The sequence below is a fragment of the Aedes albopictus genome, chromosome 1 (assembly GCF_035046485.1).
Source record: "Aedes albopictus strain Foshan chromosome 1, AalbF5, whole genome shotgun sequence".
NCBI lineage: Eukaryota > Metazoa > Arthropoda > Insecta > Diptera > Culicidae > Aedes > Aedes albopictus.
In genome coordinates this window covers 78,578,444-78,606,245 of record NC_085136.1, presented here as the reverse complement: position 1 = coordinate 78,606,245, position 27,802 = coordinate 78,578,444, and the positions used below count along the sequence as shown (strand labels likewise).

The window sequence follows — 27,802 nt, the reverse complement described above, 5'->3', positions numbered from 1 at the left end:
TGTGAAACTGTTGTTGTTTCTCGAGTTCTTTCCTTGTCAAATATTTCACCCTGTGTACTTCAGGCCTTAGAACCTAAAACTAATTGGTCAAACATTACATGGACAATATGTAACCTCAGAATTTATTAAAGATATTTTTCGATGATAATGACTAATTATTTTCATAGTCCAAGTAACATTTTGATGACTAATAAATATTGTAGAGGTTTTGAGTGAATAAATCCCTAAGAACTAGGAATTTGATCAAACATATCATCAGGATTTTCTCCGAGGATTATTTTTTCAAAATGCTCTAACGTTGTCATATTGACAGGCTGATAATCCTTCGTTTTCTTAAAATTTCATAACAAACAACTTATTAAATTCTCCAAAATTTCACTTCACCATCAATTTTTGAGCTGACAGTAGAACTTGTGAAAAATAAAATAGAATAAAATAAACACTTAACGGAAAATAAAAAAAATCTTAAAAAAAAAGGAAAACCAGTAAGGGCGGGCAAATTTCTTTTAATTTCACTTTTTATGCTTTTTTAACAGACAGGCCAATTTTATCTGCGACTCACACATTACTTTTGCGTAGAGCGCTAATTTTTAATTATTTATTATTTTTTTTAAAGGTTGAGCGAAGTGTTTTTTTTTTAATTTCTTAACAAGATTTTTAAATTCTTCCAATTTAGCCTGGACTAGTTCTTGCTAAAGCTCTTCTCCAAGATTTTCATGACAGTTTTAGTAGAACATACCTCCAGAAACTATCACACGAAGAAAACATGCAATAATTTTATTGAAAAGATCTTCAAAGAATTCCTCCCGACACTACTCCGATGATTCTTCTAAGGAGTCCTTCCTCATGCAATTTTCCCAAGGATGCTCCCAGATTTTTTTAAAGAATTTCTCCAGAACTTTTTGCCGAGGACTCCTTTATAAACTTCCCCAAGACTCGCTTGAGGATTCCTCTAAAAGTTTGTTAGAAAATTCTTTTAAAAACTTTCTCCTCCGTGTGTTCTTCCAAGGATTCCTCCTGAAATGCCATGGGTTCCTCCATAAATCCTTCTGGGAAACCTTCCAATAGTAGCTCCTATAGAAACTTCTCCAATGATTCCTCTAAAAAATCTTCTATAGAAATTCCTCAGGAAATTCTCCCAAGAAGTCCTTCATAAATTCCTTCGGAGATTTTCTGACAGTTTCCAAAGGATTGCATTTTTTCCTATAACTAAGCTAGAAGTTCTTTCTCAATTCCTCAAAAACTTCCTTTCTACAACAGAGTCCATAAATTAATATTTTCAAAAAATCCTTCAGAAATGCCTCCAACAATTTTTACAGAATATTTTTCTAGCATTTCTTCAGGAATTCCTAGGACGACTTATTCCAAAGTTGCTCTAAGGATCTTGCTAGGAAATCATCCAAGGATTCTTCCAGGATTTATTCCGAAGCTTACTTCTGAAATTTCTCCTGAAGATCCTTCAGGAGTTTCTTAAAGGATTCTTCAAATTTTCCAAAGTTACCTGCAGGAATTTCTCGGAAAATTACTCTGAGGATTGTTTCGAAAAATCTTCTGAGGATTTCACCTGGAATACTTTCGAAGCTGGCATTACAGACTCCTTCCAGCATTCTTCCGTGAATCTCTCCAAGGATTGTGGACTTACTCTCGGAATTTATTGATTATTAAAAAATCTATTGAAATTTCTTTTCAGAAAATAGGTCCTTTTGCAATATATTAAAAAGGCATCGAGGAGAAGTCACTGTAAAACAAATTATGATGCAACTTTCAGTATCGTTTCTTCATCAATACTATCTCGAAAAATGACATTTTTATCAGTTCTATCGCAGGGATTTGATCCTCCGTAAGTTATAACTGCAGATGCCAAATTAACTCCAGTAGAATACATAGCAGCAAATCTTTGAAAAAAAAATGGAAATTCCATTTGTCATTTTTTATATTTTTGAACTTTATTTTTTTTTAGCTCTGGGCTAGTTTATTTCGAGACCCACGGCATTACGCTTCCCTTTCGAAGAAAGAACTCACATTTTGTGAACTTGTCGATCGAGAATGGAATTTGATATCTGCTATTCCATCAGAAGTCGTCGAAAGATTTGACTAAGAATTGTAATTGGGAGATGCCCGTAAGATTTTGCAGAAAATCGTTCTTGAAATTCACTCAGTTATTTGTGAAACTGCATCTAGAACTTAATAATGCGATTCGCAAATGCTTACAGCCCATACTTCCCGCAAATGATGTAGAAATTCAACTGCGAAGAAATATCCGCCAAATTTATTTAAGAACTGAACTTTTAAATTTCTAACTGAAAACAAAAAGCTCCTCAAGAATTCCCCATGGATTTATGTCCAATATTCCGAATTCCTTCAGAAGTTCCTCTTCTTCCTAGGGTTTCGCCCTGGATCAATCAGAAGCCAAAACCGGTACCATTGGTCTTGTAGAATAGTCATGGGCCCATATAGCCGAGGCGGTAAACGCCCGGGTATTCAGCATGACCATGCTGAGGGTGACGGGTTCGATTCCCGGTCGGTCCAGCATCTTTTCGTAAAGGAAATTTCCTTGACTTCCTTGGGCATAGAGTATCTTCGTGCCTGCCACACGATATACACATGCAAAATGGTCATTGGCAGAGGAAGCTCTCAGTTAATAACTGTGGAAGTGCTCATAGAACACTAAGCTGAGAAGCAGGCTTTGTCCCAGTGAGGACGTTACGCCAAGAAGAGGAGAGAGAATAGTCACGAGCTTACTGCTAAGGCTTTCCTTTCCCCCGAGAGTTATCTGAAATTGAAATTCTTCAATTTGGCCACTGAGAGTTTTATGTGATGTTTATGAGTGTGAGAAATGTACAATCTGTGCAGTTTCTGGTCAAAAGCGATGTGAGTCGTTGCAACATATAAAATAAAAAAAAAAAATAAATAAATAAAAACATGAAAATTCCGAATTCCGCTCTAGGAACTTCGACAGAAACTCCTTACAAATTTCCTTATGCAATCTGTCCAGAAAACTCTCCAAGAATCTCACTTCACTTTGCATCAGGTTTTATTTTTCGAATGTTTACTGTAAATTTAACGCGAACTCTAGTATATGTTCTTTCATTGATTTTTTTCCAAAAAAAAATCCTGAAAATGCATTAAAAGGTAGTTCAAGATTTTCAAAACAATAATGGTAAAATATTTCTGTGGATATTCTAAAAAACATTCCTCCTTGATTTTTTCTTGGAATTATACAATATATTTCTCGATACTTTTGTTTGCTACTACTTTCAATCTAGTACTTTACTGATTGCGTCCTATTGATTATAAATAAAGCCAAACATTTCTTCAAAACTGCCGCCACTATTTGCGACAGACAACCATCCATACATGTTCATGTAGAGTCACAGTTACCTCCAATAGCAATTTTACCAAAAAATGATTGGGACATTTTATGCGAAATTATCCGCAATATTTATCTAGGAATTTCGCCAGATTTTTTTTGTGGCAAATGAATCTCTCTAGGGTATTCAAAGAATTTTATCTAAACCGGAATGTATTTCAAGAAATATTCTTCTGCAGAGCGTTTCCACAAATGTTTCACATCCTTTTCCAGGAATTTTTCGTTTTAAAATTTAAATTTTACACAAAAGTAATTCGAGAAATTTCTTCAAAGTTCATCCGAAATCTCTTACTTTTTTTTCTAAACAAAAACACGAATTTTAAATCAAACTTTTAAAGTATTGTTGACGGCCTTTTCGGGTGAACATCCCCCGGGAACGTCGTCAATAATTTTCGTAGAAGTTTCTCTAAAAATTTTAGTATTTTTTTAAAAATGTTCTTTACGAGTAAATACGTCATTATTTTTATTCAGATTTTTTTTAAATATATTTGGCCAGAAATTGGTAAAAATACTTACACAATTATCTTACCAAATTACGGTAAACGTTCTCTGCCAATTTTTTTCAAAAAATTTATAATAAAAAAAGATCTTTTGAAATCAACACCAGAAATTTTCTGTAAAACTCCGATTAAAAAAAAAAAAACACTCCACTTCAAACTTTCGTGTAGCATTGAATGTAACTCCGTCTAAAAAAATCCAGGAATATTACTTCAATTTCTGGCAGCCGTTTTCACGGCATGTTTTCATTTTTTTTCCTATGCATTCTGTGGAAACTTCAATACAAATATATTCTTTCCATAAAAGTTCTGGAAATGTGATTAACTGCGGGCTGAGATTTTTTCCAAGATGTTGGTCATACATTTCAGAAGATATTTAGGGCAAAATGTTTTTCTCAGATTTTTCCCAAAATTGCGCAGTGAATTTCTTCAACAATCAACCCGAATATGTGTTGTGATGTTTGGATAAAAATGGTGTTTTCGACAAAAGTTTGAAGGATTTCCGTACGAAATTTAGTCAGACAAATTCTCAAAATTGACACCGCAGGAGTTTTATTTTTCAGTTTTTTTTTAATTTCCTTAACAACCTATTTTGTGAAGTTTAAAGAAAGTGCAATAAAATATTATCGACTTTAACATATTTTTATTTTTTAACTAGTCTAAAAGCTGCTTTGGAGCATAAACAAAAAGTATCTTCATGATTGGTTTTTAGATTGCTATCATTATGCTACCAAAAAACTTGAAACATTAAACAAAAAATAAAATACATTTCACTATTTCTTCACTTTTGCAAAAAGAAAAAATAGAAATCAATCACTTTTAAAGGAAAAAAACTAGAAAGGACGAGCAATGGATAGGCCTATTTCGTTCACGACTTACAGACTTCTTCAGTCTCGAGGAATGGTTAAGTGTATTTTAACAAGTGGATCAAACCTTTAGGATTTGTAAATAATTTCACCAAATATATCCGGAACTTTCTCCAGGAACTCCTCTTCTGCAGAATTTTATCACAAATGCCTCACATTATTTTCAATAAATTTGTTCGGCTCAAATTTTTAAATTTTTGTCCAAATTGCCTACTTCCAGAAATTCATTCAGTTCTCATCCAAAGTATTTTTTTAAATAAATTTAAAATATTTCTACCAGCTTTGCCAAACATTTTTGTCGAACGTTTGCCAAAAAAATCCATCAGAAATACTAACAGAAGTGTTTTCCAAAACCTGCATGGAAATAATATAAAAAAGGAAAAATGTTTTTGAAACTTTTTTTTTCTTTAAGGGTGAATACTTTATGAGTTTGATTCAAATTTAGAAATGTTCAAGCTTATTTAACAAGATATCTTTCACAATTATTCAATCAAATTGCAGTGAAAGTTCTATGCAACACTCTGCAAAACTTTTATCACAAAACCATGGACATTTTTTTGAAAAAAAAAGAAAATTGAACACTATTTGAACTTTCATACGATTTTCATTAAGGTTTTCTGAAAATACACTGCTACAAACCAGAAGCCCCAATGGTGGTGGCTCACAGGGGATTTCACATAGTTTTTCCCAGAGAACAGCCGAAAGCTTATCCAGGAAAAAAAATATCATGCATTTTTGTAAAAGTGCAGCCAAGTGAAGTGTTTTTCAGTATTCTACAACATTTTCTCCACAGTAATTTCAGGATTTCCATTAGAAGCTGGTGCAGAATTTGGCCAGAAATACTTCCAAGTGAGAAAATTAAAAAAAAATCGGAGTGTTCAGAATTTGTTGCTTTAGTATATGTTTCATATACATCATAAGTGAAACACTGGAAACTCATCATAAACCTCTTAATCAACAAGTTGTTCATGAATTCCAAAAGACTTATTTTTTCCAAATTTACTGTGAGTAGAAAGAAAATAAGAAGTCTAACAAAAATAAACAATGAAATCGTCATGAGTTTTTGAATAATTAGGTCATTTTAAGTTTTTCGGAAATTCATCCGAATTTCCCATTCTGAAATTTATTCCAATATATTCACAACTTTCAGAACGAATATTATTTTCACGATTTTTAAACAAACAAAAAGATATATTTATACGTAAATCATTCTTGGAATTTTTGGTACCTCACAAAATATCATAAAATTATATATATATAAAAAAAAAATAAACAAAACGAGTAATTTTCAAAAATTTCAAATGTTTTGCAAAATGTTATTCAGATTTTGTCGGAAATTTTCCCACATATTTTCCAGGAGTTTTGAACATGTTCTGTTAGTAATACTCGTCTAGTTGAACTCACAACTTCCAGGATATTTGCTAGGAAAGCCTAGTTAAAAGGATGAAATCTCTTCAACATACAGAACTTCAAGAGAACTACATTTGAATATTTTATCATATTTGTTTCTATACTTAATCATAACAGTGTTATAAAAACTGTGCAAAACCATTGGAAAATAGCTGTGAAAAATGCCCAGAGCTTCTCCTGGGTTTTACTCGCAATTTTCGCAAAAGGATATTTGAAAAATTTATCATTTATTTTTCAGGCATTGCTTTATACATTTAGTCGAAAACTTCTCCAAAACATTCACAGAAATGTTTCGCGTAATACGAGTTAAAATGAAGTTGAGATTTCACATTCGACAGGAATCCGAGACTTCAGATCTACAAGCGTTTTCAATATTTTTCCATTAGTTTGTCAATATACTACTAACAGTGTTATTTGGGTATTCATTAATGAAACTTTATTGAAAACGGTAATTTACCAGGAAAAAGAGTTCACGAAACTCCCATAAGAAATCCCAAAGCGATGACGTAAGGTAGCGATTCACCAGAGTTCCCCAGTTTGTCTTTTATACGATTTTCCGTTTACTGAAAATGAACTTGTACTCGTGGACCCATGCTTGTGTTCACTCGTTTGACTGTTGAGCGGTGTCATGTTATCTAGGTGACCATGGAAACCTTCATTTTCATTTACTCAAACATGGTGCCGCTCAAATGTCAAATTACTGAACTCGTTCATCTAGCGTGAATGAGGATGAAGCATCTGTCACTTTTTTTAATATTAGGAATCCACTTTTTCTCTTCGTTAAATTCATTCACATTCATTCGATTCCTATGGCCTATGAATTTGTGCACTGAACGATTAAATGTTACATGTGTACATTTAGATGATTTAAAGAAACTAAATAGTTCATTTTGAGTGAACAATTCACCATTTGTCATCAAATTAGTGAATTGCATCGAGTTGCATCGTAGTTTTTTTTTTCTTTAGAGAGACTTTACCTCTGGGGCATTCGTCTCTAGCATCGTAGTTTACTAGGCCGTCGTTCAATACATGCAAATGAATTCGTTTGCATGATCAGTGACGGTTAACCACGATACCTCATCAAACGAGTGAACTCGTATACTGGATCACTTGTCCTTGAAAATGATTTGGTTCATCTCTTATAGCAAATTAACTTAACGACGCTAGTTAACGCAAAAAAAAACGGCTGAATTTAAGTATAGTTCAGAGCACGAGTTCATCTTCTTGTGATATTTGATTCGAGTAAAGATCTCCTACATCGGACAGTTATTCGCATGCTAGCAGCATTCATCCGCGGGACCAGATAGAAACAAATCAAAGCCTACTTACAGTTGACGCTCGGCCTACGCCACCTTTCTTTCAGGAGCTCTTCCGCTCACGCACCGGTTAGTGTTTGTTTTTCTTTCTGTGTTGACGTGGAATGAACGACGGTGAACGACGGCAAACGATGAACCACCCTTTGGGTGGATGAATTTGCGAATATGGCACTCTTATGAAACTACAGTGAGAATGATAACAGTGAAGTGTCACGCAGCAGCAACACTAAACCATGGTAAGATGGCACTTAAAAACTAGCAGCGGTGGGAATAAATACAAGTGTGTTGTTTTTGTTTTGAACATTTTCGTATGCTTGTTCCAGTGTTTTTATGTATACAAAAACAGTGCTAACAGCTCTTGGTATGTTTTGTTTTTTGTTTATACTTGTGTGGGAGAGTTGGGTCTCGCAGCGATCTCCTATCTCGCAGTGTTATGTACGCTTCTCTTCGCTCGCGCTAATTGTTTTTAACATTAAATATGACTAAAGGAAACTATTTAACTATGTACACGTTTTTTGATTTGTTTTCGTCTTCCGCTTCGATTTACTGTTTACTTGTGTCTGCAGTTTTGCTCGGATAGTGACAACAGGGGGTGACAGGCAATAGTAGCCAGGGGGAGAGTGTGTTCAATAAATGTTATTTACACTAAATCGCACGACTGTCTGTGTGAAACAGTTGGTAGAGTAGAAGTTGTTTGTTTTCTGGCAGTGTCGTAGGAGTATAAAAATAAAGATCTAAAACCTACGATGCATCCGAAATCCTAACCTTAACCTAACACTTCTGCACGGTTGTGCGAAACGCGATCGCACGGCACTCTTTGTTTCCACTTTCTGCTTCACTGTCGTCCATTTTGTGTGCGTCAGTGTCCAAGTCGCTGCTGCTGACAGACGTGACAGGGCAGCATTGACGGACGCCATCTTGTGCTTTGTGTTTTCACTTTTACTTAAAGACTAGCGTTGTTTAGCTAAAACTAACTTGTTTCAAGTGTTGGTTGTTCGTTTTCTATATAGATAATACAGCTGGGAAGGTGTTGATTAAAATACAAAAACAAGGTGCGCAAGAAAAAGAGGTGAAGCAACAACAGATTTTGGTGCGGGGGTGCATCGAAAGAAAAAGGTGAGGTTATTGTAAAATCACAATCATTCACACTGACTCGAATATGGAGGGAAGACTTGTAGGGTGCATCAACAACAGCAACAACAACAACATAAGCAGAGCAGTCAATCACGCTGGTAGTGGTGTTCGTGTGTGTATGTGTGGGCATGTTGTTGAACACACAAACTTACGTACTAAAGGTGAAGAAAGGTTGAGTATTATACGTACAACAGGGAAACTACACAAAGGGAATGGGCGCTCCCTTCAAAGGTTAGAATAAATACCGTTCACACACACAAACATATACAGATAAACGCGCTCGTTACCATGGTAATATCATCATCAACAGGGGGATTGGACACATACAAACAAGCAGATTAGGGCAACAAAGAATAGGGGTCACTTTTTCCGAATAAAAAAAAAGTTAGAAGAAACAACAATAAATTAGTTAAAATCTATGGCATCTCGTTGTTTCAGAGGATTAGAGATATATAAAATACGATGGCAACCCTCGGCGGGGTTGCCAGCAGAACGGAAATACATTCACGTATCATACGGGGTCAGCTTCCTGTATCCCGGCGCATGCAACATTCTTGACCAAATGGAAAATGTGAGAAGGGATTTGCTGGATTTTGTTTCCCGTTGTTGGTCGGACCAAGTGAGGAGGGATGTTTATAGGGGCTTAACTGACCTCCCCAGCTCGCCGGTAGAAATACGACGGTATGCTGCGGACTTCAAGGCGCTCTTCGCTCTCGCTATCGTTGGTGCTCCGGTCGCCGAGAATCTCCCGATCCAGGCTGGCTGCCTCCAGGGCGACCGGATCGGGATCGCTCGTGAGCGCTCGCGTTAGCTCGTCGTTGTCTAGTTCCGGTCGATAGACGGGCGAGTACTGGCGCTCCTGTCGCTGCTCGCCGGAGACGGATTTCGTGATAAAGTCCGGATGGTAGAGCGAAGACAGCGGTACGCTGTATTTGTCGTTCTTGCTCTCGATCTTGAGCTCGCTGACGAGATCCGGCTTGAAGACCGGCAGAACGTACTTGATGTTGAAGTCCACCTTGGTCACCGGCGCCTCGGTTGTGGTTGTGGTAGTTGTTGTTGTGGTGGTCGTCGTTGTTCTAGGAGTTGCAGTTGTCGTTGTGAACTTTGGCTTGGCAGTTGTGGCCCTGGACGCGGCTGCCTTCGGCAACGGGGCTACCTGGATATCCTTGGACTTTCGGAAGGACGACAAACCATCACCAGATCGCAGTGCTACCGAGGGGACGTACTTTCTACTAGTGCTTTGTACTCTCTGGGTGGAAGTGCTGGGAAGAGGTTCAGTTACCTGTTCGACTGCGACAGCCGGTTCATCTTCGCTAGAGTTTTCGTTCGTGTAGATAAAGTCCAGTTGTGGTCGGTACACGGTCGTCTTGGGACGTTTCGTGTATTTCTTCTTGGCCTCTACGCTGGGAATGACCAGCGGTCGTACACCCGTCTCGGGTGAAGCCGTTGGAGGCTCTGGAGTGGTAGTTGTTGTAGTGGTGGTAGTTGTAGTCGAAGTCGTGGTAGTTGGTGGCATTGTTGTAGGAGCTAACGTAGTCGTTGTCGGCTCATCGGATGGTTCAATGAAAGCGAATTCTGCCGGGAGCGTGTACTTGTGAACAACCTGCGTAGAAGATGAGACTGGAACCTCTGTGGGAGGTACAGTCGTTGGTTCTTCTGTTGTCGTGGTCGTCGTCGATGTCGTAGTTGTCGGCGTCGTCGTCGAAGGCTGAACCGGCACTGTCGTTGGTAACTCATCAGCGTAATAATCCGTAGATTGTTCCTCCTCGTTCACGGTAGTGTCTTCAAAATCTACACTACGTTCTGTATCTGGCTTGAGCGGAGAAGTAGTTACCTGAGTGTAGCGTTCCGTTTCGGCGATCAGAGGCGTAATGGTAACCAGTTCCTCCTGTTCCTTTTCCGTTGATCCAAAGTCTACACTAGAGATACGTTCGATCTCCACTTGGGGCGCAACGGTGGTCACTTCCTCCTCCATGTTCAACTCAGTCGTCTGAAATTCCGTGCGACCGGTTCTTCCGTCTTTCTCACCATCGAACAATCCCTCCAACGGGATTGTGGAGGTTTCGACGTTGAATATGTTGTCGGCGAACACCAGTGTTCGACTCTTCTTCTCCTTGTCCTCCTCGGTGGTTTCCGCCGTCTTGTTCTTCGGTTCAACAAGCCGGATAATGATCTTACGATTGATTTCACCCAGCTTCTGCATGACTGGGATCTCGTCCGGATTGCTGGTATTCTTCGTGTAGATCTCCACCACTCGATGGATCTCGACCAGTTTGTCCGTCTTGTTCGTCGACGGCAGTTCGATCTCCTGTTCTTCAGTGCGGTAAATCTCTGTCGACGACGGCATCGATTCGCTCTCCTTGTCGATCGAGAACACGTGGTAGAGCGTCGTTGGTCGAACCGTGGTGGTGGACGTTCTACTACGTTCCTGCAATACATTGACATCATCAATATCGATATTATCATTAATGGTGTAAATTGTGTCGGCCGTATTGAGTGTCGTGTAGAGAGTTTCATCGGATGCTGTGTAGTATTCGGTGGTAGTTCTGACTGTGTTGATTGTATCTTCGTATGAAGTGGTGTTCTCGATTTCGTTCTCGCTATCGAGTGTGGAGGGTGTAGTGGTTGGCTGTGACGGTGCGCTCTGCTCGATTGGCAGCACCGACAGTATCGCCGGAGTCTGTGATTCTACGCTCGGAATTGTCGTCTCTGGTTGGATTAGATCCGAGCTTTGCTCGGTGGTTGTTAGTACTATTGGCTGGTTACGGTTGAACAAACTTGACAAATTCGTCCGAGTTCTGCTGCCGCCAACGGGCAACGAAACTGTCGTGAACGTCGGTTTCCGTGTCGGTTTCTTCGGCTGGTATCGTCTAGTGGTCGCTCCTTGCTGTGAGTCATTCACTCGCTGCGATACAACCTTCTCTTCTCCGGACGTTCCTGAAGCGGTCGTTGATCGCGCTCTACCAAACACAGGTCTTCCTCGAGTAGTCAGTTTTGGTTTAGCCGTGGTTGCGGAGCCACTTGGAGAAGCGCTAGCACTAGCGCTGGTTCCATTACCACCCGGTTTGTATCCTGCCACATTTCCAAATATCCTTCTAGCTCTCGTTGTAATGGTCCTTGCTGTCGTCGAAGATGCCTCTTCCTTATTGTGGAAAATAAACCTGGTATTGTTCCTCGCCGCTTGCACTCGTCCTCCTGATCCCACAATTCTTGGTCCGGGTCTTCTGAAACCTCCTACCTCCGCCGATCCTCGTTCCCGCGATCGACCCTCATCGTCTAAATTGTTATTCCCGCTTCCCAGCTGCCCGAACAACTTCTTACCCTGTCGCTGCACCTCGTTCTCGCTGTCCTCCACTTCGGCACTGTACCGTCCCGTAACGCCATCCCTCTCTTCTGACGAGGAAGGTCTCCTAATCTCACTGTACCCCCTCGTACTCGGTCCATACCGCTCTCCACTGCTTTCCTCTTCCAGCGTAGTTTTCTCGTCAGTTTCAAACTCCGTGTACGCTTCCGTAGTGGTGGTCGTAGTGCGGGCGAACAGATTCGGCCTTCTTGGAAGCAGTGCCGAGGACGGACGGCTCACTCTACCTGCGCTTGGTTTCGCCGCAGCTGGCGCTGCTGTAGCCTTGTCGAAGGAGTCCTCAAAGGACTGAGGTCGCGGCGTTCGGCTCGTGTTGAATGTCGGTCGTCGACGCGTCGGAGTCAGTGGTCTGCTGGAGGATGCTTCCGTATCGTCTCCGGCACTGGCAGCGGTTGTCGAGGTGCGGGCAGCAAAGTTCAGCTGATTGCGTCGCCGAGTCGGCGAGAATGATCGGGCCGTTGAACTGGCGATCGATTGCTCCGGTTGGTCTTGCTCGGTTGGGTTTTCTGTAGTGGACGAGGCACGTGCACGTGCTAGCGAGAACGAAGGTCGGTTCTGTCGCGATGGGATGAACTTCTTGATGGTGGACACTTCTGGAGCTTCCGTAGTGGTTGTGGTTGATGCACCGAACTTCCTACGGGGTCCGCCGAAGGTTCGGTTTGGACTACGGCTGGGGACCACTTCCGACTCGATTTGCTGGCTGTCGTTGAACCGTTGGACGGGGCGTTTGGACTGTTGACGAGTTGGGGTGGTTTCAGTTGATGGCTCGGCGGTCACGATGGTGGACAGCAGTTCGGTGGTTTCCTCGGAGTTGTTGGCCTCTTGCGATTCCGGTAGTTGCTGTCGGAGGAAGTTGTCACTGGTGAGCACTTCGTTGGTGATGAACGTGGATTCGATTTCATTGGAGACGTCCGAGATTACGGTGGTGAAGTCGGAGTTTCCAACGGCGCTGTCGGGATAGGTGGGCTCGGCTGTGAAGGGCTCGGAGGTAGTGGTTGTTCCGGTACGCTGGGCAGCTGTGGGCGTTTCAGCAGTAGTCGTAGTGGAACGACCGAATGGCAGACGTTGACGCCTGGTGAATCCAGCTGGACGTTCACGGTGGACTTGTTCTACGACCGGTTTTTCAGATGTACTGGCAGTGGTGGTGAGCTTTCGGCGTCCCAAGCGACGTCTACTAACAGTTGTCGAGATGCCTGGAGGTTTCTCGGTTGTTTCGCTGTTTTCTGTCGCATTGTCTGGAGAAGATTCAGCTGTGGCTGCGGCTGTTGACGTTGTGCCTCCGGGAGTTGGTCGCTGCCTGCGGATGAAGGGCGATGGTCTACGCGATGGCTTATCGACTGCTTCGTTGGCGATGGCGTTCGTGCTTGGAGTTACAAATGTCTTCCTCGGTGGGAATTTGGATCGCAATGTGGAAGCTTCGTTGACAGTTTCCGACGAGGCAGCTACGGTTGTGGTGCGGAACCTTCCTGGACGTGTTGGTCGTACTTTTCCTGGGATGAATGTCTTGTTGGTATTTACCTCTGAGAGAACAACCTTCAGCGTAGTGTCGCTGGACTCAGTGGTGGCTGATGAAGCGCGTCCACGAAGAGTGGTGAAGAACTTACGCTGGCCAGGTGTTGTCGTTTCCACTTCGGCCGTGTTTACACTGTACACGGTAGTGTAGTCATTGGTTCGTTCCTGGTCGCTCACAGTACTGTCGTATGCCGAGGAGGCACGCTCTGAAGTTGAAACGAAGGCTGGTTCCGTAGCCATTTCATTGATGTCTTCGGCTAGCTGGTTATCAATGGTATCTTGGGAGCGAGACTTGACCGTTGGCCTCTCACGAACTACGTTCGTGATGGGAGAGTTCTCGACCGTTCCTTTGACTAGCTTCGGCTCACTTTCCTGAATCCGACGACCATTGAGCTCGTTTCGATTGCTGAATCCGTATTGCAAAGCAGTTCCCAGCGTCAACAGAATGCGTTCCTGAGTTTTGAACAGATCTTCGTCGATTCCTGTGTGCGATTTGACCTGCAAGTTGATGACCGGCGAATCCGTTTCGATTTCCGGTTCGACTGTGGTGGTTGTCGTCGGTTCGGTACTTGATCTACCGCTGTATTGATTAAAGTTCAACCTCCTGAGTGAAGCCCTAGCAGTTGATTGCTCAACTGGCTGCTCCGTGGCGGTGATTCGTTCAGTTGCGGTACTTGGTGCTTCCGTCGGTGCTCGACTGGAAGCCCGGTTCAAAGAGAAACGATTGCGAGCGAAAGAATCCGACGACTGTTGTGGCCGGCGTCGGGTAGGTTCGGCAGCAACAGGCGCCGATTCAGTCGGGACAGAACTTGATTCGGTAGAAGCTCCGAACCGTACGCGACCTCGGAAGCCTCGGGTACGGGTCGGGCGAGCAGTCGGTTCACTGTCCAAGGAATCGCTAGCAATACCTACCTCGTTGTTACCAGCATTCACTGGGACAGTGGTCGATCCGGCAACGCCGCTTCTACGTCTAGCTGAAAGATCAAATCTCTGGCTATTGGCATAACTCACCTTTACCGAGCGGAGCGTAGTGAATTCTTCGGGAGCTGTAGTTGTCGTAGTTGCACTGCTCGTGGGACGCCGCGTTGGACGTGTACGCCGGACCGCCCCTCCGAATGGACGCGGGGCAGCCTGCGTTTGGGTTAATTCGAACTCTTGCTTATTAGTGACAACTTCTAGGGGACTAGCGGTGGTGGTGGTTTTCCTAGTTCTTGATGGGAATTTATAAATCGAGTTAGACTGTTCATCGTTAGTACCGATCAGTTTTTCGCTAGTGGAGCTAACGGTTGTTGTTGTTGTTGCGGGGCTAACGGTAGTTGTTGGAACCTCATAACCATTGGTCGTCACGGCAGGCTGCGAAGTCGTCAACTCGCCTTCCTGAATCCTAGGATTAACGCTAACACCACTAGTACCAACACTACTACTAAACTCACTCGTTTCTAACTCACTAACACTACTACCAGTAACACTCTCACCTAGGTTTAGTAAAGTGGTTACCTCGTAGGTCGGTTCGTTCTTGCTATAATCTACGGTCACCGCGTCGTCCGTCGTCAGGCTGTCCGAGTCGGCCGTTCTACTTAAATCTAGATCGGAAACAGTGTCTACCGGACCGTCCCGCTCGGGATGATCCGTCTGTAAGTCTGTATTGGAGTACTGTACATTGTATTCGTTTGCTGTTGTAGTGGTGGTGGTTGGAATGGATTGCGTAAGATCCGTAGCACTGGGGCCGCCAGTCTGTGGCGTAGCCTCGGTCGTACTGCTACGTTCTACGCTAGCGTACTGTCGTGTACTGTACGTGATGAACTGTTCTGGTGCATCGGTAGTGGACGATGTAGTGTAAATTGTTTCGTAATCGGTAGAAGGTACCAATAGAGACGAATCAGTGCCTACATCATCTTTATCTCCTTCCTGCAGACGGTTGTACTGCGCGGTAGCTCGACGACGTTCGATCGTGTTGTACCTAAAACAGAAAACGTAGATTACACCACTGCACCCAGATACCACACTTCCGACCCCGAAAAACTCACCGGCTTGGCACTCGTTCAACTTCATCCACGGGTTCCTCCGTAGTTGTCTGCCTAAAACGGTTCCGACTCACACTACTGTACTGTTGTTGTTGTTGTTGCACTGGCGCCGCGACATTCTCCTCTTCTTCGTTCTCCTCGACTTCAACATCGGCTGCCGTAGTCGGTCTCTGCCGTCGAATGCTCACATACTTCGGACTCGCAGTTGTCCTCTTGGTGGCAAACGTCGACGGTTGATTTTCCTCCTCTTCGTACGATTCTTCGCCATACCTATCGTCCGCATCCTCTTCCACGCTGGCCTTGGTCGGTCGTGCCCGGTTCAACGTAACATACTTTGGCCGTTCCTTGAACACTCCTTCAAATTCTGGCAACTTTTCGACTCCTTCATTCTGAGGCCCCACTCGGCTGTTCGTATTCCTCACCACCGACGAGTACTTGTTCTCGGTTGAACCGCTCTTGTCCGTTTGCGTGAACGTCAACGCCGGTCGGAACTTCTGCAGACCGTTGCCGGCTCGGCTCAACACGCGTTCGTACAAGCTCTTACTGATCGTGGACTGCGTCGTCGAGATTTGATCTGTCTTCTCATCCTTCAGCACAATCGATCCATCTTCTTGGGCTTGCAGCTGGCGTTCCAGTTCCTCAATGCCTCCGACCTTCTTGATCAGCGCAATCAGCTCCTTGATCACCTTCGGGTCTTCCTCGGGCTGAACCTCGTCCTCTTCCTCGTCGGAGTAGTCGATCTCGATCGGTGGCTCCGTGGTGGTCGTTGTAGTCAGAGCACGGTTGAAGAAGTTGTTTCGAGTGGTGGAAACGGTGACGCGGTTCCTTGGGGCTGGCGTCGTTGTGGTAGTGGTGGATGTCGTGGTGGACGTTGAGGTGGTGGTTGTCGTCGGAGCGGTCTTGGAGCATACTACGTTGCGTGCGTAGTCACAGGAATCGGCCAGCTTGTTGAACACCAGTCCGGACGGGCAGGTGAACTGATGAGCTACCAGACCAAGAGCGGGCGCGTCCAGACACCAGAAGTACTTCTTGCAGTCGCGTGGATGCGGGAAGAAACCCTCATCGGTACATTTGAAGTCTGTAAGGGGAAGAGAAAGGGAAATCAAATGACTTGGAGCAAGTCAGAAAGTGGTGACGTGACCAACCTGCGCCTGGATCTGGAGTAGTCGGTGGCTGTGGCGTTGTGGTACGTCCTCCGATGTACAGTGAACCCTCGGTCGTGGTGGTGCTAGTGGTTGTAGTCGTTGTTCGCGGTGCCGGGCGGCTGTTCTTCCTGCTCTGGGAGTTCTTGAACGATGACTTGATCTCGTTGTTGTTATCGGTGGTCAAGCGGTTCCGGCTGGTAGTTCCTGGTCGGCTGCGGGACCTCGACGGCTTCCTCGGACGGCTAGGGGCGGCAATGTCGTTGGCACCAATACTGCAAAGAAAAAGACATCGCATTAGTAGATTGTCCCCCTTGACATCATACAAATACACTCACTCCGTGCTGGCGAGCAGCGTCTCCTTGGCGGCTTCGATGATCGGATATGGTTTTCCATGGCACGTTCCGCGGAAATCGTCGTTGTCGATCGACCAGAACATAATACCTCCCAGTCCGTTCTCCGCCACGTATTTGGCCTTCTTCCGGGCAATCGCCTCATCGTCATATCCTACCCACTGGTTACCCTTGAAAGCGTACGGGCCCATAGCGCTCGGATTCGGCTGCACAACGGTCCACTCGGGGTCTTCCTTCACTGCGGTACAGATTTCGTAGTACGCCAGGTAGCCTTTCTCGCGAGTGGCATCACCCTGTTCTCCGGGTCCGTCGGCAGGCGATCCAATCTCGGTGGCATCCGGGTTGTAGAGCGTGTACGAACGGCCATAGGTGGGGATACCCAGCACGAGCTTGTCCCGATCAGCACCGGCGTTCAGGTAGAACTTGATACTGTAGTCCTGTTAGCGGTAGAGAAGAAATTTAAGATTAAAGAATATGATTTGAAATGATTGTTTGACGAAGAAAGTATGGAATGAATGAAAACTAATTATTTATCTTATCTTAAACCTTTCAAGTACACCTATAGCATAGAGTACTACGGGCCATTAGGAAGTACAGGTATACCTCGATTTAGTGGACCCTCGATTATACAGACCCTGGACACACTTACCTTTTTTAACGGAAAAATTTTTAATATCCAATAAGTTTTAAACTTGCAGTTTGCATTATGATGACTTATAATGCAGGGGTTTTCAGCCTTTTGATACGCGGAGCACTTCATATCCATAAATTATTTTGCGGAGCACCCATAATAGCGCCAAAGCATACCTTATGACATTATTTTATTATTTTATTATTTCCAGTGCTGTCATGACAAAATCAGAGCTCTGTCAAGGTTCGCCGATTTCAGCGCCCCTTCACTGGTACCCTCTCATGGATGGATTCCTAGAGGAATATCTGTAGGAACCGCTTGAGCAATTTCTAAAGGAACTGCTGGGACAACTTCTGAAAGAATCCATGGAACAACTTTTCAAGAAATCCCTGCTGAAATTTCAGAAGTAATTCAAGTAATATTGAAGAAGTTTCTAAAGATATTTCCGAAAGTATCGCTGAAGAAATTTCAGAAGGAATTAGAAAAAAAAAATCTAAATAAACTCTTGAAATATTTTTTGAACAAAAGAACAGGAATATTTATGAATTCATAGATGGATTTTCTGAAAAAAATCCAGGAGAAATACCTGAATAAAAAAGGTGGTAACCCTTGCAGGAGAACCTAACAAAACCTCTTGAGATATTTTTGGAAAAATAAATAAATAAAGTGGAGAAATCCTCTAATAAAAACCCTGAATATTTTTTAAAAATATTTCCTGGAGGAATACACAGAGAAAATTCTAGAGGTACACTTGGAGGAAATCCTGGAGCAATTTCTGAGCAAATACATAGAGAAATATCCAGTGGAATTTCTGATGAAATTTCTGCAGGAATCTGTACAAGAATGTCTAAGAATTCTTGTAGGAATCAGTAGAAAAATTCTGAAAGAATTCTTGGAGGATTTTCTAAGACTTTCTTAATCCTTGGAGCAACTTCTGGAAGAGAAATGTATTTAAAGAATATCTAAAGGAATGTAAAGAAATCTTGGGAATTCTCTTAATAATCTTTCATAGAATTTCCCAAGCAATCCTTGGAGAAAATTCTTTTGAAAATTTCTGAGGAAATTTTGAAGGAGTTCTGAATTTCTGAATCATTTTCTAAAAAAAATCATGGAGTATATTTGGAGAAAGTCCTAGGTGAGTTTCTATTAGAATCCCTGCAGAAAATTCCCGAATGGATCTCACATATTTTTTTTTAAAGAGTCCCTGGAGGAAATGCCAAAGAATGCCCAGGAAGGTTTTCTGACAGGAATTTAGATTATAAAAAAATATAAAGTTTTGAAATAAATCCTTGGAAGATTGTTTGAAGAATGCTTAAAGAAGTTTCCGAAATCTAGAAAACTCCAGAAAAGTGCAAACCTTCGAAAGACTTTCTAAAGAAATCATTAGAGGAATTTCCGCAGAAACTCATACACAACTTTCTTACACAACCATTTGTGAAACTTCTGGAGGAATCCCAAGAAGAATTTCTGGAGAAATTGTAAGTTGGTTTGGGAATTTCTTGTGTAATCCTTGGAAGATTTTCTAAAGTAACTCCAGCACAAATTAATGAACAAACTTTTGAAACATTTTCTGTAACTCTGGAATAGTTTATTAAGGCATCGCTGCAAGTTTTTATTGAAGGAATCTCTGGAAAAAATTATGAATAAACTTCTGAAGGAATTTCTGAACGAATTTTTGAAAGAATCCCTGGAGGAATTTCTCCTCAAATTCGTGGATATTTTTTTTTGAAAAAAAAAAAAATGGAGGAATTTCAGAAGTAAATCATGCAAGATGCTTTGAAAGAATTCTTTATGGAATTTGTAGAATAGGAGGAATATCTAAATAAATCCCTGAAGAAAAGTTTTGAATGAATCCATTGAAGATTTTTTTCTTATTAATCCGTGAGGGAATATTTGGCCAAATACTCGAACAAATTTCCGATTTTTTAGGAGAACTTCTGAAGAAATTTTAGGTAGGTTTTTTAAAAGAGTTTCGGAATTGTTTTTTTTTCTCTAAAATTTCTTAATCTTATTTGCAAGAACTTATACGAAGTTTCAATAAAGGTTCCTTAAGTAATTACGTCACTGATTCTGCAAAAGCTCCGCAAATATTTTTTTTTGCAAATAAACCTCAAAGTTGGGTCTCCAGTTAGCCTAAGGCTATGGATCGCCAATCCGGAGACGGCGGGTTCGATTCCCGTTCCGGTCAGGACTCCCTGGGCATAGTGTTTCATTGTACTTGCCCCACAATATACAAATTCATGCAATGGCAGGCAAAGAAAGCCCTTCAATTAATAACTGTGGAAGTATTCGAAGAACACTAAGTTGAAGCGAGGCAGGCCAAGCCCCAGTGGGGACGTCGAGCCATACAGAAGAAGAAGAAGAAGAAGAAGAAGAAGAAGAAGAAGAAGAAGAAGAAGAAGAAGAAGAAGAAGAAGAAGAAGAAGAAGAAGAAGAAGAAGCTTCAAAGGAATACTACACGACTTATCTGGGAGCTATTTTCAAATTTCTGCCAGAATCTATCATAAAATTCTTCATGGATTAATTTTTTGACATGTTTTTCAAAATCCTCTGGAAATTTTTTTAAAATATAACAAATGATTCAAACTGCTTGTTCCTAAATAAAGCCTCTAATGGAGTCAAGAATACTTGATATTTCAGGCTCAAGATTCTCTTGTACAAAACATCGGCGGCATTAAGAAAAAATTCGCATCCACATTGAGAAAACATTCGATATTTTGGATTTTTAAGAATTATTCGGTATGATTGTTGCTTGTCCTGAACAACGTCCTTATTTGTTATTATTTTATCTACCAGATATTCATTTTGTTTTCATTGAGCCTAACTCAAGATTCTACCGAATATTGCAAAATTTCATCGAAGGTTTCCCAGAGTTATTTTACTCATTTTCCTGTAAATATTTATGGATCCAAGAAATCCTGAGAAACTAAAATCAGAAAAGAAAATGTCAAGCAATTCCCAGGTTTTTGGGGTAGATCTCTAAAAGATTATCCAACAAAATAAAATATGGCCGATTCAAGATAAAAAAGTTGGGGTTCAAAACACCACCGGTGCATTTTTTACTTATTTAGTTATGATTTGCTTTTCTCGACATTATTATTATCAGATAGTTTTACTGTTATTCTCATTAACAAAAAAAAAAACAATCATAATTTTTGAGAGAGACTATAACCAGAAACTGCTCCAGGAACACAACCAGTAACCATTTAGGCATTTAAGATAAAATTTCTTGAAAAATATTCCGGAAAATTCTAGAAATTCCAGAAAATTTGAAGTTTTTAATTATTCTTCTTAGTTAATTTGTTGCTGTTTTGTCTGGAGAGTCATTTAGAATATGTCTAACTACTCAGCGATTTTTTGTCTTTGTTTCTCCATCAATTTAGGCCAAGGTCATAAGGAATCTCAATAAGGATTCCTTAAATAATTACGTCATTAATCAGTTCAAAAACTTTGCAATAAATGCCCTCGCAAATGTATGAGCAAATAACACAGCGCAACATTTTTTTGTCTCAAGAGCAAACTTATGTGTCTCCGAAGGATTTTGGGCCGCTGAATCCGAATCTGGGCTCAGATTTGCTCTAACACGTCACAATTTTGAGCTATACCTCAATTTATAGGGCGAAATATGCGATTTTGGGCTTTTTTGACTGCAAGCCATTATGCTTGGTAATATATGTTTTAAGCAATCAAAAGGTTAATTGGTCAATTCACATCTAAATTAACGACTCTAAATATTTCGTTTTACCTAATCAGTGTTAGAGAAAATCTGAGCCCGGATTCGGATTCAGCGGCCCAGAATCCTTCGGAGACACATAAGTTTGCTCTTGAGACAGACAAAAAGTTAATTTTTGTTACGCTGCGAATTACAAAAAAATACATATTTTACCAAAGAAACCTCTGTGAAATCCTTTACGATTCTTTAGAGAACATTCTTCATATTTCTGACAAAGGCAATACTAAAGTTCTTCCTGAATAAGTACTTTTTTGTTTTTTTAGAAAATAATGTACGAAAATATTTCAATAATTTAACCTGTGTTACCACAATTTCGAGTAAAAAAAAAACTCTTAGGCGAAATATCAGAAGCCTTTAAAAAACAATTAAAACGTTCACATTAAGGGAAAAATATTAGGTTGGTGTTTTTGTGGGATTTCAAAGAACTTTCTCCATCTCTTCTTGGCGAGGGACAATGTCTGTAGCTGTAGCAATTTTGTCAGGAATAAGGTAATTTTTGAAGAAATTAATTTATTATATTTTATCAATCTCTGTTTTTTTTTTCAACAATTGTGACAAGAAGTAGTTTCATCATAAATAAACGTCATATTTATCAAGAAAGATTGGCTTAACCATCGTTTCTATATTTTTTTGAAGAATTCTAAATAATATTTAGATAATATCTCCTATTTCTCAAATATACAGGTTTTTCACAAATTTACCAAGAGGTTTCTCTGAAATTTAAACAAATAATGGTTTCTTGGAGTATTCCATTGTACCAGAAGCTTGACATGTTTTTTTCAGGAAAACATTAAAAAAATCTCAATTGAGTTGTGTGGATGCTTCAGAATAATTAACAGAATTCCTAATTTTAAAATTTGAATATTGTGACAATCAATTTTCAGTGAGTTTTCCTATAAGAAGTTGCACTGGAAATTCCACAGGTGAGCTTTCACTTAAGTTCTGTGCTGTTATGGTAAAATCAGAGGTAGCCAAAATTCAGCGCTTTTTATACTCGTACGTCGAAATTATTTCACAATTGCGCCTAATAACGAATTATTCCATAGAACCCCTTCATGCATCATTGTGACACAAAAAAAAATGTCTGTAATTATTGCAGAAGGGACTTGCTGGAATTCCTTTTATAAGCTTAGCATGTTTTTTTCTTAAAATTTCTAGAAAATTTCCCAAGATTACCTTCAGGGACATCGTCGGAAATTTCTTTGGGCATTCTATCAGGAATTGTCAAACACTATGTGGAATGTTAACGGAAAGAAGATGAAGATTTCTCTTAGTATCGCATTAGAATGCATCCCTGTCCAAACATTTATTGAAAAATTTCTCCAGGGATTCCTCCGGAGCATCTTTCAGGAACTTTCCCTGGAATTTTCCTTGGGACTTCTTCAGAAGTTTCGCAAGAAATTTATCAATAGATTCATATTGAAACTGGTCCATGAGTTTCCTCAGAAATTCCTTCTAGGGTTTCTTAAAAAATCTATAGGAAAGTCTTTCAAGTATTGATACTTAAGTTCAAGCTTGTATTCCTTCATGATTTTTTTTCAAACATTTCTGTAGGAATTTATCCTATGAATTTTTCTCTGGGATTTCTCTAGAAGTTCTTCTACAAATATTTAAGAGCTTCTCCAAGGAATTTCTCCAGGTTTCTCCAAGAATTCTTCCAAACGTTTCCATTCAATAGGTGTAATTCCAGGAGAAATCTTTTTACAAAGATTTTTTCAGTAGTTCTCTTAGGGGTTTCACTAAGAAATTAAGAGTTTTTTCCACACACTTTTTCAGAAATTATTTCTTGAATTCCTCCAGAGGTTCCTTTAGGTTTTACTTCACTTATTTTGAGGTTTTCTCGAACATTTATTTGGAAATTCCTATAAAAAATCTCAAGAGCTTCTTTTGGAAGTTCATCCGGGGTTTTCTCCAAAAGTTCCTTCAAGTATTCCTCCAGACGTTGGTTTTGGATTTATTCAGACCTTCCTTCAGGGATTCTTTCACATTTTTTTTTCCAAAGAATCTCTCAACAATTACGGAAGAAAATATTCCAGTGTCTATTCCTCAGCATTTTCAAGGAATTTTTAATGAAATTTTTCTATTATTACCCGAAAATGGTTCTTAAGTTCTTCCAGGTGTTATTGCAAAGATTTCTTTAAAAAAATCATTTTACTTTTTCTTCAGTGGTTTCATCAGGGTGCTCACGGGTGCGAACAGATTTTTTCCGTTATTTTTATTTCTGCAGGAACTCCTTCCGAAATTTCTCCAGGAAGTAGTTCTGGGATTTTTGAGTATAAATCCCTGCAGAAATTATATGAGAAGTTTTTCTGAGAATTTTTTCAGAGTTCTTCTTAGGATTCTTTCAAAAAATGCTCCAGGGATCCCTCAGAAATTTATTGAGAGATTTCTTCAAGAATTCCACCAGTACCTTTGGCTGTGATTTGTGCTGAATGCTACGTCATTTACGAATGCTTTCACTTGATTTTTTGATGAGAAATAAAAGGGTGTCTTCAGGTGTTTTTCAGGTATTCTCCTATTTTGTATCCTAGACATTCGCCCAGGAATTACTTCAGAGGTAACTACAGAATTTGCTTTAGGAATATATTGTCCAGGAATTACACCCGAAAATTTTCAAAAATTTGTTCTACGAATTTTCAATAGTATATAAGAAATTCCTTCAGGGATTCCTTAAAGAATTCTTTAGTAATTTTAGTGCAATTTCTGGAAAAACTTATGAAAAATCTCTGGAAGAATATCTGCACAAACTTTGCAGGGCTCTCTAAAGTCATCCCAGGAGATATTTCTGAAGGAAAGGCAGGAGCAAGGGGAATAACACATCCTTTTCTTACCGGAAAATCCGAATTTATCCGTTCCTAACCGTCGCTAACCGCTGCTAACTGAGCAGTAGATAGACGCGATTAACGACGGTTAGCAAAGGATAAATGTGGATTTTTCCGGTTTGCAAAGGAAGTGTCATTCCCCCTGGGCAGGAGCGAATTCATTCTAGGAATTTCTGCGGGAATCTCTGAAGGAATTTCCCAAATAATTCTTGGAGAAACTCTGTGGAGAATTTAAGAAGAAATTCCTGTAAAATTTGTAAAACAAAATTTAGAAGAATTCCTGAAAAATTCCATGGAAGAACTTTTAAAGAAATCCTTTGTTGAAATTCCTGAAGAAATCACTATCATTATGAAGAAGTCTCTGGAGATAAAAGTATCTTCTCAATGGAATTTCTGGAGGAATCACGGCAGGAATTTCTGAAGAAATCTTCAGTAGAATCCCTGTAGGAGACTTAGGAGGTACTTTTGAGTGAATCTCTCTATGAATATCTAAAGCATTCCCAGGGTAATTCTTCAAGGATTCTCTGGCTGGATTTCTTAAAACTTTTTGGAGAAATACCTGGAGAAACTTCTCAGAAACCCTTGGTGTGATCCGTAGAAAAATTATTAAGGAATTTATAAAAAAAATATGAAGAAATCCTATAATAAAATTCTTGGAGGGTTTTTGAAGGTATTGCTGGAGAAATCTGTGGATGAATTTCTGAAAAAAAAAACATCCTGTACCTGAGAAAACACCTACATAGTAGGCTGCGGCTTATTTTTATTCTGGCTTCAAATGGCACCAAAAGAGAAACCTCTGAATTTAAGCCAAAAATATTGAGATTTAGAGGTGGCGCAATCGCCTCAAAGTTGAATTTTCGAGTAATAAAAAGGTGTTCTCACTTAAAGTACCATAACTTTTTCAATTTTCAACCGATTTTCAATCTTTTTTTTATGAATCTCTCGCAAATTGAATTTCAAATAAACGTGTAGAACATTATTTTTTTCCAAAGTCACGCAAAATATGAGTTTTTAAAAATTTAATTAATTTTTTTCTTCTTTTTACAAAAAAATTTAATTTTAGAGTCCTATAACTTTTTAACCGTTTGACCAATTTCAATATTTTTAGCTTGCTTTTGTAGATATTTTTGTTGTCTCTCTTTGCGAGAGATTCATAAAAAAAGATTGAAATTCGGTTGAAAATTGAAAAAGTTATGGCACTTGAAGTGAGAACACCTTTTTATTACTCGAAAATTCAACTTTGAGGTGATTGCGCCACCTCTAAATCTCAATATTTTTGGCTTAAACTCAGAGGTTTCTCTTTTGGTGTCATTTAAAGCCAGAAGAGCTTACGAATTCCAGGTTTCAACAACTTTTGAAAAATAAGCCGCAGCCTACTACATAGGCGTGTGCGAAGATCTGTAGAAAAAAAAGTTGAGATATTACATTAGGAACTCCATACAAATTCTTAGGAAATATTATCGAATAAGTTTCTTAAAGAAACCGTGGTGAAATAATAGGAGTTATCCTTAAATGAAATACCGGATAAACTTCTGGGGAAAATGCACAGAGGATATCTGGAGGAAACCCTGAAGGAATCTCTGATGAACTCCTTCAGAAATACCTTAAGGAATTCCTAGCCGAAACACTGAAAGTAATAATGCAAGCATCTATGGAGGAAATTTCGGTAGCATTTTCTGGATGAACCCCTGAGGAAATTCCTGGACACATTTAAGGCGGGAATTTTCGATGGAATCCCTAGAGCGATTTCTGAACAAATCTCTGGCGGACTCCCTGAAGAAATACCTGAAATAATTTCTGAAGGAATGTCTAGAAAGTTTTGTAAATAAACCCCTGCAGAAAACTCTGAATGAATCTCTGGTGAAATAGAAGTAACTCCTGGTAGATATTAAGATCGAATTTTAGTAATTTCTGAAGGAATCTATTAATTTTTGGAAGAAATTGAAGAAAACCATGAAAGATTTCCTTGAACTTGGATTCTTTGGACTAATTTATGAAGGAATTTCATTAGCAATATTTGAAGGATTCTCCAGGAATATTTCTGAAACAATCCCTGGAAAACAAAATCTGATGGAATCTTTGTAAAACCAATTTAAAGAAGTCTGTGGAAGTGTTTTCAAAGAGAGAAATTTCTGGTGGGACCTTTGATTTTCTTAAAGAATCTTAAAGATTCCTGAAGGAATCCTTGGATGATTTCCTGAAAGAATTCTCGTATGGATTCCTGAAAAAATATATGAAGGAATTTTTAGAGAAAGCCATGGAAACTTTTCTTGAGAAATTAGTGGAAAAATTTCTGGAGGATCCACCAACGAACGTGCCGAAGGAAATTCCAGAAGAATTCCTGAAGCAATTCATGGAAGACGTGCCACGGAAAGTCAAGCGAAATTTCTGGAGAATTTTCTAAAGGAATCCATTGAGCAATATCGGAGCAATCCAGGGAAGGTTTTTAAAAAAAGTTCCCGCATTAACATTTTCGGTAATATCTAAACTGGTAGCTTTGGAGAAAATCTTAAAGGAAACTAAGAATAAAGGAATCAATGGAAGAATTCCTGAATTTCTCAGAAAAAATTTCGAAGGCATTCTGGATTTTTGGATGAATTTCTTCGATAACTTTCTGAAGGAATATCTGATAGAATTTTTAAAAGAATCACTGAAGATTTTTAAAGAAATTCATGGAATAATTTCTGAAGCAATCCAATGCCAAATTACCATTTGACACATTATGGAGGAATAACTAGTGAAATATTTGAATAACCCCTGTCTGAAACTAAAGAAATCCCTGAAGAAATTTTTCGAATGAATATTTTATGAATTTTTTAAAGAAAGGAATCTCAGGATAAATTTGTGGAACAATTGTCGAATAAATTTTGGAAGAAATCCCGGGACGTATTTCTGAGAAAATCTCCGAAATATTTCATTTATTTGGAGAGGCATCAGTTACTTGATTAGTATACTTTTGGGTATCCCAGGTACTCTAAACTGTCGTTAAGTTCATGTTATTCAGTCTACCCAGCTGATTCAGCCTTGAAAAATATTTCTTCGATCAACAACAAATCTGCAAGATCTACAATGATCAACGGTCAACTGTTGTTACGTTAGGGGTGATACACAAATTATGTCACGCAAAAATCGACCTTTTTCAACCCCCCTTCCCCCTACGTCACACTTTTTGTATGCGACCTCACTACTTTTTGTATGGGTCGTCACGTTTTGCAAAACCCTCCTCCCCCCTAAGAGCGTGACGTTATTTGTGCACGGCCCTTATCAGATATTCACCGCAAGTCTCTTCGGGAGTTCCCAAGAAGTTCCCCTAAGAACTTCACGTAAAATCAATGAAAGTTCGTATTATGAACGATTCTTGGCTTTGGCATAACTACTTACAATGTTCAGCTCGGAATCGAAGTTGTACTCGGACGGTTCCTCCAGCGAGTACAGCGGCGAGTGGTGGTTGACGGCCGGCTCGTACGCACTGTGATAATCGTACGTCAACAGGTTGAACCAATCCAGGTACTTGTTCAGCTTAGCCACATCGTAACCCTTCTCGATGTACTCGATACCGGCCGGCACGGCCATCGTCAGCAGCAACCTACGGCAAATTAGTTGGTTAAAACAGTTATTCTCTGCAATAGTA

At 40.1% G+C, this 27,802-nt stretch overlaps 1 protein-coding gene across 1 annotated transcript in view; it reads right to left on the bottom strand.

Moving 5' to 3' along the window:
* LOC115256582 (mucin-5AC-like) overlaps positions 1 to 27,802 on the bottom strand; it is a 385,160-nt gene that overhangs the window by 115,403 nt on the left and 241,955 nt on the right. The window contains exons 4-8 of the mRNA XM_029855360.2: positions 27,553 to 27,757; positions 16,971 to 17,422; positions 16,636 to 16,907; positions 15,494 to 16,568; positions 9,246 to 15,426 (exon numbers count right to left, since the gene is read on the bottom strand). Coding sequence (XP_029711220.2) covers positions 9,246 to 15,426; positions 15,494 to 16,568; positions 16,636 to 16,907; positions 16,971 to 17,422; positions 27,553 to 27,757 — 8,185 coding nt within the window. The remainder of the gene's footprint in view (positions 1 to 9,245; positions 15,427 to 15,493; positions 16,569 to 16,635; positions 16,908 to 16,970; positions 17,423 to 27,552; positions 27,758 to 27,802) is intronic.